This window comes from Eleutherodactylus coqui, chromosome 3 (genome assembly GCF_035609145.1).
Source record: "Eleutherodactylus coqui strain aEleCoq1 chromosome 3, aEleCoq1.hap1, whole genome shotgun sequence".
NCBI lineage: Eukaryota > Metazoa > Chordata > Amphibia > Anura > Eleutherodactylidae > Eleutherodactylus > Eleutherodactylus coqui.
In genome coordinates, this window is record NC_089839.1 from 230002391 (window position 1) to 230014479 (window position 12089).

Consider the following 12089-nt stretch of genomic DNA (forward strand, 5'->3'; position numbering starts at 1 on the left):
ACCAGAACACTCTCCCACAGACGTTAATAAACATCTCCGGACTACAGGTTCCTGAAGTTCATGTAAAGCATATCTCTGAATGCTGTTAACGGCTGCTCCGGCAAGAGTCTTTCCCCCATTAATCATGAACAGAAGAAAAATAATCTACAATTGGAAGATAAAAACAGATTAGAAAACAGAATACAGTATTTAGTTTGTATAAAAAAACTATAGCTGATATATTTCCTCTTGTAGCTAGATTTGTTTGGTAATCTTTTTCCTTACGTTCATTTGTTTAATTGTTTGGCACTTGAATTGAAAAAAAAGAAAATATTTACTAATACAGTTAAATTAAGAAATCCTATTGTTTTTGTGCGTACAACTCATATGCAAGATCTATGTGTTTCCAAGATACCATACTACAAAACACTTTTAGTATGATCCTGGAGCCATACTGTTTCACATCTGTGCCCTTGATAACTTACCAAATATACTGTTTGCTAGTAAGGTGTGTGGACATATGAAAGGGCGTATTACTGCAGGATCAGACTACGCTGGGTTTGTTTGTGGTCTGTTACCATGGAGATGCTTGAGAGCCTTAGGCACAAAAACAGTAGGATACTTTTTACCAAATCTAATTGGTTATTTTACTATTAATTTTAGATGTATTAGGACTGTAAAAAAAAAAAGGCGTGAAGGCAGACATAACCTTTAATTTCATTTACTTATTAGCTGTCTAAAATGTCAAAATAGTTTTGTGTCGGGCAGATTTATCATAAACCTGGAATATTGATTATGAGTATACTTGTCACTGCTGTATAAATAAATATTAGTAGATTTTTAAATTCTATTCCAAGTTGTTAGACAAGACTCCCATGACCAAATGGTAAAACGCCGCCTTTTACTGGTGTGTGGAGCTGTGTATCACTTCGTTTGTGATCGTGTATGCCTGCGCATAACAGCATTTCCCACTAGTTTCTTTTTCAACGTTTTCTTTCTCAACCCTTAAGGTGGCTTCACACAATCGTGTTTTACAACTAATACATTCCCTTTGGTGTGTTCACATGTCCGTGTTTTACAGGTGTGTGCCTGTAAAGATAGGACATGCATGCACCATAGGGAATGCACGCATTGCCTTCAATGAAGCTGCGGCTGCATTAAAGGCAGTGGTCTGCCGGCACCCATGAATTGTTTTTCAGGGAAGAGCTTTAAATATAAGCCCCTACCTGAAAAACAACCATTTTAGTGTTAAAAAAAATATAAAAAATTTATATATACTTACCTGTCCGCCGCTGCCGTGTCCCCCGCGGGGATGAAGAACACATCTGCCACATGCGGCAGATGTTTTCTTCATCCCCGCGGGGAATAAAGAATTCCCTGCTGAACCTGTCACATATGCGGCAAAAGAATTCTTCATCCCCGTGGGGACTAAAGAATTCCCTGCCGCAGCTGTCATAGATGTCAGCTGAGGTAGAGGATCCAGCTGCCGACACTCCGTAACTGTTTTTCAGGGAAGAGCTTTAAATATCACCCTTCCTTGAAAAACAAGGCAAACTAGTGTAAAAATTAAAAAAAACTACTCACCTTTCTTCAACTGCCGGGGCTCAGCCACGTCCAGCGCTGTCCCCGACTCTGCAATGCAGTTCTTTGAGCAGGCGGGGAATTAAAATCCCCGCCTGCTGAAAGAGCTGCTCCTGATTGGCTAAGGTGCTACTCAAAGAACTGCATAGACAGGATGCGGCTGAGCCCCGGCAGCTGAAGAAAAATGAGTATGTGTTTTTTTGTTGTTTTTTGTACACTAGCTTGCCTTTGTTTTTTCAGGGAAGGGCTTATATTTAAAGCTCTTCTCTGAAAAACAATTACGGGGTGTCGGCAGCTGCGGCAGGGAATTCTTTATTTCCCGCAGGGATGAAGAAAACATCTGCCGCATATGGCAGATGTGTTCTTCATTCCCACGAGGGACACGGCAGCGGCAGACAGGTCAGTATGTATATGTGTGTGTGTGTGTGTGTGTGTGTGTGTGTGTGTGTGTGTGTGTGTTTATATATATTATTTTTTTTTTTTTACACTGAAATGGTTGTTTTTCAGGGAAGAGCTTCTATTTAAAGCTCTTCCCTGAAAAGCAATTAAGGGGTGCCCGCAGAGCATTGCCTTCAATGGAGCCGCCGGCAGCAGCTGGGGCTCCATTGAAGGTAATGCGCACCTGCAGACACACGTGTTTTTGCGCGTACAGGGGTGCGCACATCTGTACGCACAAACACACGCTAGTGTGAAGCTACTCTAAAGCCATGTTTTCTAGCAACATGCGTAAAAAAAAACGCCATACATACACAATGTAATTGCGTATAATAAGCGGTAAAATAGGACATGCTGCATTCTTTTTTACACATATATTTACGCAATGAATACACACAAGTGTGAATGGATTAATGAAAATCAATGTACTTTCATTGACTCAATTCCCCGCGTATTATGTGCATGTACATTGTGTGCACAATACACAATTGCATTACGCTTGCGTGAGACCAGCCTTATTTTTACTATTATCAGTAAAACGTGGGTTTGAATGCATTTTCCAATGTTTTTTTATTTGGTCAAATGGTTATGATGTGCTTCCTTGATGTATAAACTTTGATTTATGTCCTGTAAATAATTGAATTGTTTTTTATGCAGTATTGATAGTTGTGCGTTTATAGTCAAAAAGCCCCAACCTTATTAGCCATATCTTGGTCAGCAGAAGGTGATTGCATTTCGATTGGTGTACAAACTCCGCTCGCTAGTTCAAAGAAAATGTAGCCTGATGTTTTCCACAGTTTGATGTCGTCCAGAACTTCCACAGCTCAGAAATAAACATTATTGTAGTAAGAGTTAAAACATTAACATATAATTGTTTTCTTTTTAACCCTGAAACATACATATAGTGTTTAAATACATGCAAATGCCAACCACATGCTCACACAATTCTGTTCACATGACATCACTAAAACACCATGTTAACATTTTAATGTTATTTTCTACTTGGCATGATGAAGAACTGGCTTGGTTGTCTACATGTTTCACTCTAGCCTTCTGTTTTTAGTCAGACTTTGATCTTAAGGCTCACAAGCTCTCTCCATACTTTCCTCCCAGCTGAACCCTTTTGCTCTCCGTACTCTGTTTGGCAAGGTATAGAACTTCAAGCCGGTCTGTTGACTAATTCCTAAGGCATGCAGAACCACAACATAATGACTTAAAGATGTCCAGGAGAGGGGAGGGAAGAGGTGTGCGCACAGAGAGAGAGAGCGATTTAGCGTTTGGCCTCTGGTCACTGGTAAATACGTGAAGTCAGGTGCCAGACAGTCTAGACACGGTGATTTTTAGCGCGCCCCTTATGATATCTGATACTCAATATGGGACTTGTCTGATTAAGCTCCTTCTTACATCCTCAGAATGCCTGCAGTCCTTTTTAATGCCTTCCTTCTAAATTAGGAAAAGATGGCAGTGGGCACCTCTAAAACAGGACAAATTTAATGTTAATATTTCCTATTGGATATCAATGATCACTGCTTTTGATGTGCCATGCTTTTCATTTATTGTAAACAACTATAAAAAGCATCTCGTGGGCCACTGGTTCATTAAGTCAATTTCTGCTTTAATTGGTTGTGGTTTTTCTTCTAAACAAAAACATTCTAAAACGAGTTGCTAATTTTGATAACTAGTGCAGTGTGATGAAATGTCCAATGGCTGTGATAGCATTTAATAGAGGTTAAGTTGTTTTAATCAAAACAGTATTTTAAGTAATTAATGCACTTTGAGTAAGACTTTTAAATTTGAACTTTGAATACCTGTAATAGTCCAGGGCCCTCTTATGAGGGTAGCCATGGAAATAACATTTTGTGAGGCTTATTAATTTCTTAAAGCTTAACATATAATCAACGATTTCACTTGAATACAATGTCCTTTAAAACCTACAGGCATGAAAATTATTTGAATTCCATGGTTTTACATTTTATGGCATAATTTAAAAAAAATCTGGTCCTTAGAAGGTCTTAAAAGTTGGTTAATTATAACCTCAAATTAACAATTACACATGACAATAACACTGTGCTGTTGAAGGAATAATAGAACCCAGGCTATCTAAAAACAGAGAGATGATAAGGTAACACTTAGCTAACTTAAATGAATTCAAATCTCCAGGTGCAGTTGATTTGCATCTTGGGGTACTGAAGGAGGCAGTGGAGCTAATTGCTGAACCACTCTGCATAATCTTTGAAAATTCCTGGAGAACAGGAGAAGTCCCAAAAGACTGGAGAAGGGCAAATGTTGTCCCTATCTTCAAAAAAGGGAAAAAGTTCCAGGAAACTACAGGCCTGTGAGCCTGACTTCTATACCGGGAAAGATCTTTCAACAAATTATTAAACAACATTGCTGCAAGCACTTGGATGAGAATAGAGTATTTAATCAGAGCCAGCATGGGTTTGTATTAAACAAGTCATGCCAGACAAATCTAATTTTCCTCTATGACAGAATCACGGACTGGGTTAATCAAGAAAATGCAATAAATATAGGATATCTTGACTTTAGTAAATCATTTGACATACCATTTTTATTGAAAAAAATGATTAAATATGGGATTGAAAAGGAGACTGCTAGGTGGATTCACAATTGGCTGAGTGATCATACTCAAAAAGTGCTCCTAAATGGCTGCACATCCAACTGGAAGAATGGCTCAAGTGGGGTACCGTAAGGTTCTGTCCTGGGTCCAGTAATGTTTAACATTTTTGTAAATGATCTAGATGAGAGAATTAAAAGTAAACAGATCAAATTTGCCAACAACACAAAGCTAGGAGGGATAGCTAACACTAGAGAAGAGAGAGGATTCAAAAAGATCTAGACAAGCTTGAACAGTGGGCGGCAACAAACAAAACGGTATTTAGCAGGAAGAAATGCAAAAAAAAGCACAAAATAGGAGAAATTGGGCTAAGCCGCACATGTGAAAAAGTTTTGGGTATACTAATAATATATAACAGACTGAAAATGAGTCAACAATGTGATGCAGCAGTAAAAATAAGGCAAACACAATTCTGGGATATATTAGGTGAACCATAAAGTCTAGATCATGTGAGGTTATTATACCCTTCTACTCTTCCTTTGTCAAACCTAATATGGAATACTGTGTCCAGTTCCGGGCACCCCAATTTAAAAAAGACCTTTATTAAACTGGAGCAAGTTCAGAGAAGAGCTACCAGGATGGTGAACAGTCTGCAAATCATGTCCTATGAAGAACGGTTAAAAGATCTAGGAATATTTAGCTTGCAAAAAAGAAGGCTGAGAGGAGACTTAATTGCCGTCTACAAATATCTGAAGGGCTGTCACAGTGCAGAGGGATCAGCCCTATTCTCATTTACACAAGCAAAACCTAGGAGCAATGGGATGAAACAAAGGGAGATTAGATAATAGAAAAAGCTTTTTGACAGTGAGAGTGATCAATGAGAGAAACAGGTTACCACGGGAGGTGGTGAGTTCTCCTTCAGTGAAAGTCTTCAAACAGAGGCTGGACAGACATCTCTCTGGGATAATTTAATGAATCCTGCATTGAGCAGGGGTTGAACCTGATGACCCTGGAGTTCCTTTCCAATTTTACCATTCTATGATTCTGTGACAAATTACACCATGTCATTATTTACTTAACAAAAAACTAGACCAAAAGGACATACCAAGCTTTAGGAGTTCTATGTGCTCTATCAATTGATTATTCCAGTGCAGATAGGGATGGAAGTAAAGTTTGAAAAGAGCTGGAGTATGTATGGAGGAAGGTCAGCAGGGGATACAGATTTCAAAATCCTACAGAATTTTATGTTTCTTTGTGACCTATCTTCAAGGTCTATAACTTTTTCATGTAGACGGGAGATCTCTTCTTCCAAGGCATTGTGAGCACCTACCAACTCATTGTGGGCAGTGGAGAATTCGCCCATTTTTTTAACATGGGATGTACGTGTGGCAAGGTGGTTACTATTGGATTCAAGTTGATTAAACATTTTTTGCATGTCTTGAGAAATGTCTTTTTGAAGAGGCAAAAGCAGCTCCTTCAATGTATGAACATTCTGAATTTGAATTAACCATTCTACACATCACATTTTTGTCAAGTAACTTCTATTGACTCTGTGTGTCTCCTCTTGTAGTACAACATGGCTCAGCAAGCGAAGTAGTTTATAGTATACATGTGCTGAATATGTGAATTTGTTAGGTAACTGCTATTGCCTCTGGGTTTTTTCTTTTCCTAGTTTTTGTAAAAAGTGGTGTATATTTTTATCTAACAGTGAGGAAGCATGTGTAGGAGATTTGCACCAAAGTTTGTGCTGTTATCTTCTATTTAACTATTCATCAATTGTGAAATGTTGTCACCATAAGGGGTTTTCCAAAATCAAAACTATTGACGACTTATCTTAAGGATAACAGATCAGCAGGGGTCTGCTACTTGTGAGTTCCGTGATCAGCTGATGGCAAGCTACTACAGATGGCCAGAAGTATCAAAATGTTGTCCATAGCATAGTGGCCCGATTTTAGTATTCCATCGCTCTTCCATTGAAGTAAATGCAAGAAAACTAAAATACCAAACCAGGTCATTGTGCTGCGGATTGTGTTTTGACAGTTCTGACTGTCCATAGCAGCTTCTTAGCTGATTAGTGGTAGCCCCAAGCGGCAGACCCACATTGATCTATTGGTGACCTATCCTGAGCGTAGGTCATGAATAGTTTTGATCCTGGAAAACCCCTTTAATAATTGTGGCTGTTAAAGGAACTATAGGAATTATTGAATATTCTTTATAACTCTTGCCTATTAGGGTCTCTCCCTGTTATCTTATAGAGTGTGCGGTAATACAAAACGCTTTGTAATAAGTATAACCGTATCCCACTAAATCACATTATATTACAGATTATATATAATAGCAACTTGGACAACCCCTTTAAATAAAAAAAAAATCCTTACAGTTTGGTGTGTGCATGTGTATACATATTTGAATTGTATGGTTTTACATATCAGGACACAATAAAAAAAATTTTGCCCTTAGAAGGTCTTAAAATTAGGTACGTACAACTTCAAATGAACAAAAACACATGAAAAATCACAGTGTCAATATTTATTTAGCAAAAACTAGGCCAAAATGCAGAAGCAGTGTGTGAAAAATGAAGTACACCCTATGAATCAATAGTTTTCAAAACCACCTTAAACAGCAATAACTTGAAGTAATCGCTTTTTGTAAGACTCTGTCAGTCTCTCACCTCATTCTGGAGGAATTGTACCCCACAATTCTTTACAGCGTTCCTTCAGTACATTGAGATTCAGGCCATTCGTTTATGCATCGGGTGTTTGCAAATTGCACCTTTTTTGGGGGGTTCATTATGTCCTGATATGTAAAGTTATAGAATTCAAGAAGGGTATACTAAGTTTTTCTCAAGACAGTACATGTGCACATAATATAATGAATATGTTTATTGCATTGAGAAGTGAAGGGGTGCTCTTAAATACATACTGGTATATATCAAATGAAATACATGTATATGAAATGTTTCTTGCTAAGTGATAGGCAGTTACATAGTAACATATTATGTAAGGCCCCAAAAGATATCTGTCCCTCCAGTTTCTGCAGTTTTGTAATTTTTTTATTTTTATTCCATGTTTAGCTGATGAAGATGCTGTTTGAGTGCTCTGAGGAACGCATTGATCTTGAATTGATTTCATTCTGCATAAATTTAGCTGCAAATAAAAGAAATGCTCAGTTAATTTGTGAAGGTAAGTATGATATTAAGTCAGTCAATGTTTTGTATATTGAGTTATGTTTTTAGATTCCTTTTGTAGCCTTTATTTAACGTGTGTTGTAACAGTATTAGAACATGTTGGGTGTGTGTCCGCAACAGAATACAAACTAAGGCCCCTTTCACATCTGCGTTAGGGCTTTCACTTTCTTTGTTCTGTTTTTTAAAAAATTTAACCCTTTCCAATCCAGTGTCGGGCCTGCCCCCGACATCCTCATTTCCCTCCACAGCTCCGATGTCGGGACAGGTCCGACACTGCAGTGCAGGAGTGCGTCTGCACCTGATCATCAGACACATCGGGTGCAGATACACTCCTGCACTAGTCCTCATCGAGGACCCCCGAGGAGAAGGCAGAAAGGGTTTTTAAGTAGTAATACTTCCGCATTCTGCCCGGCGATCATGTGACCGCTGGGTGCCACCCGACTCCAGCTGTCACGTGATCGCCGAGCCGGGAGGCTGAAGGGAGAATGTGGAAGTAATACTTCTGCATTACCCCGACGATGATGTGACCACTGGCACCCTCCTGAACTCTTTCAGATCAGGAGGGTGAAGGAAGAATTTATTTTTTCTCATCCATTCTCCCCAGCTCCAATTTATTTGGAGCTGGGGAGAATGGATGAGAAAAAAATAAATGGATTGGAAAGGGTTAAAATGAATTTAAAGGGGTCTATTTTTTTCCCATTCAAATCAATGATAGGGAAAAAAAGTGGAAATGTTTCCTTAAAAAATCCATTCTGTTTTGACTTCCGTTTTTTTACAGGACTAATATCGCTGCAGACTGTGTTATTTTCCCAGCCAAAAAAGCTGAAACCTAATGGAACAGAAGCAAACTAAACCTTTTTCTTTGCTTTCTGTTTTTTTTTTAAATTCTATTGAAATCAATGGGGGAAAAGAACTGATTGTTTTTTTTCAGTTTTATTTTAGCTTTTCTCCTCCAATGGAGCAGAGAGATATAAACCCTGAACTGACCCTCAGGCCCCCTGCACACGGGTGGAAACTCCACTGCAGGATTATCCGTAGAATTTCCGCCTGTGCCCGCTGCCATGGGATTGCATGCATGCGTGCAATCCTATGCACACAGCCGCAATTTGTCTGTGTGAAAATACACGCGGAAAACTAATCGCGGCATGTTCTATTCCTGTGCGGGTCTCGCAGAGGTTCACACAGACATGTCAGTAGAGACCCGCCGGCTTCGCCCTTCGCATTCTCTGCAAGAATTCTCGCAGCGGGACACGACCCGGCCGTCTGCAGGCAGCCTAATATGGATATGAAAGGGGCTTAACTGCATACAGAAAGGCTCAGCTAAGGAGGACCTATGCTTTAAATTGTACTTCTCAGTACTTCTTTATAAGTCTTCCATGCTGATGCTTTTCTGCATATGAGAGCGAGTGAGAGGGGAGCAGAATATCCTCCACTTTCTGTGGGGGCAGAAAAGTGTCTTTGTGGTGTTCAATGCTAGTTGCGGCTGAGTTTCTCGGCCATAGGTCCTATACGGCCTTACAGCTTCAAATGTGCAATGTATAATTACTTTGTTTCTATAAATTTCTGACTATAAAAAAAATGATTACCATAGGAAATGGACTAAAGATGTTGATGAAAAAGGCTCTCAAATTTAAGGATCCATTATTAATGAAGATGATCAGAAATATTTCCCAACATGATGGCCCAACCAAGAATTTGTTTATAGTAAGTGTTTTTTATTATCACTTTTCTATTATATGTTTTGCTCTCATGCAGCAAATAAAAGACTTTTAGGCCTCATGTCCACGGCACGCGCGGATGTCCGCAGCAGAAGACGTGCGTGCCAGTGCGTAAATTATTTTTAAATGCTTGCTGGCAAGCGCTGATGCATTTTATTCCTGCGCGGATGCACTGCGGGTCATCTACTAGGAAGAAATCTGCAGACCCACCTCTCAGTTCTTCGCCCACCAATTTTATTTGCGGATGCATTGCAGATCATCTGAACCCATTGACCTCTATAGAGCATGTCCGCATGAAATGGAGCATGCTGCGACTTGTTTTTTTTCACCAAACAGTCTGCAAATCAAATCTGCATGCTTAAATTCAGTTGCGGGTGCCAATGCTTCCCTATGGGCACTTTGAATTGCAGATCTTCCGCGCGAGTGACCCGTGTGGATTCCACAAATCAAATCCGCCCATGGACACCCCGCTTGTCTTCTGCATCCCCCGCTTGGAGCGCTCGGCTGTATAACAGCCTGGCACTCCGAGCAGAGAACAGCTAGGTGCAGAAGACAAGCAACCCCACTTGTTTTCTGCATCCCCCGCTTGGAGCGCAAGGTGATCGCTCAACCTTTGTACTGTACAGCCCAGCCAAATAAAGTACAACCAAATGGTAACAATCCATGCCTTTGTGCAGCAACCTACTCCTATATACATATTGCATGTAGTCATAGTATTCAGTCAAAATAATTTTAAGTTTGATGCATAATGACTTTTATGCAGTACAAATTGTAGCATAGAATAAAGAAAAATAGTTTCATTTAGATATTTTTCACAATCACTTGTCCTTGCCATCTTCTTTTACTGTGTGCTCTAGCCCTTTCCTGACCAGGGGTCATTGATGCTCCTGTGTCCAGGTCACATTCTGCAGTTCTGGTATCCCCACTTTTTCAAAAATGTAATACCTTTTTTCTTTTTCTGACAACACAGCTACATGAGGGCTTGCTTTTTGCAGGACGAGTTGTACTTTTCAATGGTACCATTTATCGTATTAGGAGACGTTACAAATTTCTAAGCGGTCACACCAAAATGAGGAGGTGTTATATAGGAATTTCTGAGTGGAGCTGAATGGAAAAAATGCAATTGCGCCATTTTTTTTTATGGCATTCACTGTGCAGTAAAAATGACACATTAACTCTATTCTGTAGGTTATAGCGATATCCAATTTATATAGGTTTTTTTCTGTAGTACTAATTTAAAAAAATACCATTTTTAAATTCCTTTCTGTCACTATGTTGTGACCCCCATAACTTTATTTTTCCGTCGATGGGGTTGTGGGCTGATTTTTTTTTTTTTTTGTGTGGGGCAACCTGTAGTTTTTATTGGTACCATTTCGCTGTACGTGACTTTTTGATCACTTTTTATTTAATTGTTCTTTTTTTTATGATGGCGTTCACCAAGTAAGATAAATAATGTAATATTTTTTGCCTTCCTCTGGACCAACAAGGGGTGGGGTTGAAACAGGCTGAACTAGATGGACATTGCCTTCATTCAGCCTAACATGCTATGTTAACTTGTTACTATGTAATAAAGTGGACCTTCACGGACACAGTGATACCAATTTTCACCTTTTCTCTTTTTTTTTTTTTGTTGTGGCGACTTTGAAAAGGGTTTTTCACTTTAATATTTTCTTTATTTGTTGCTAATAATTTAAAAAGCCTTTATTTTACTTGTTACTTTTCTTTTTTTAGTCGCCATAGGGGACTTGAACTTGTGATTGTTTGATTGCTTATAGAGAAGGGTGCAATACTATGGTATTGCATTATACTGTATTTTTACAGCTATAGGCACGTCTTAATAGGCCAACACTCAAGACCTCTCTGGGGACCTTCAAAAGGCCCCAAGCTGCTATGACGCACAGACTGCACTCCCACGATCTCATCGTTGGGGGGTTATTTGGGACATTTAAATACTGGTTGACTTGGGAAACTAAATAACGCTGCCAGAATTATCTCCAATCACAGTTGTTTAGGGCAGTTGTTGGCCATCATAGACGAGCCCGTTCCATACACAACATATTTTGTGGACTTCTATTTAAGTCCTAACTGCTCAGGGCATAGGCAGTCAGGATGTATTTAACTGTATGGCAGACGAGAAGTAGTTAATACGCATATTACATTTAGACAGGTTTCAATCTAGAGTATGTGTAGAGGGAACTTGAGGCGTCCATTACTGATTCAGACTGCATTATTATCCTTGTGCTCACAGTTGGATAGATGATGTGGAAAACCATCACAGTTGTATATGAAACTCAGACTGAATTGCTGACTACAATATACTATAGACTGGGCATAGGAGACCAAATAAGAAAAAGTGCAGAAATGGATGCAACTACTGGCCAGGGGGTTTGTAATAATGATCAGAATATTCCTGCAATGAGCCCTGCTTTGGGAATAAAATCTCCTTCACTAAAGCATACTCTTCTGCAGTCAAAAGCAAATACAGACAAGTAATGAGAATAGGATCTGCCAACAACAGTAATAGCAGTTAACCTACTTGCGTGTTTATTTCAACATTGCGTAATAAGTTGCAGTTAGGCACTTCTCCAAGCAGTTTATATCCCATGAGGATAAA

At 39.3% G+C, this 12089-nt stretch overlaps 1 protein-coding gene across 2 annotated transcripts in view; it reads left to right on the top strand.

Annotated features, from left to right (window-relative positions):
- Positions 1–12089, top strand: part of KIFAP3 (kinesin associated protein 3) — a 101147-nt gene that overhangs the window by 59681 nt on the left and 29377 nt on the right. For both annotated transcript variants that reach the window (XM_066597058.1, XM_066597059.1), the window contains exons 12-13: positions 7644–7752; positions 9349–9461. In XM_066597058.1, coding sequence (XP_066453155.1) covers positions 7644–7752; positions 9349–9461 — 222 coding nt within the window. The remainder of the gene's footprint in view (positions 1–7643; positions 7753–9348; positions 9462–12089) is intronic.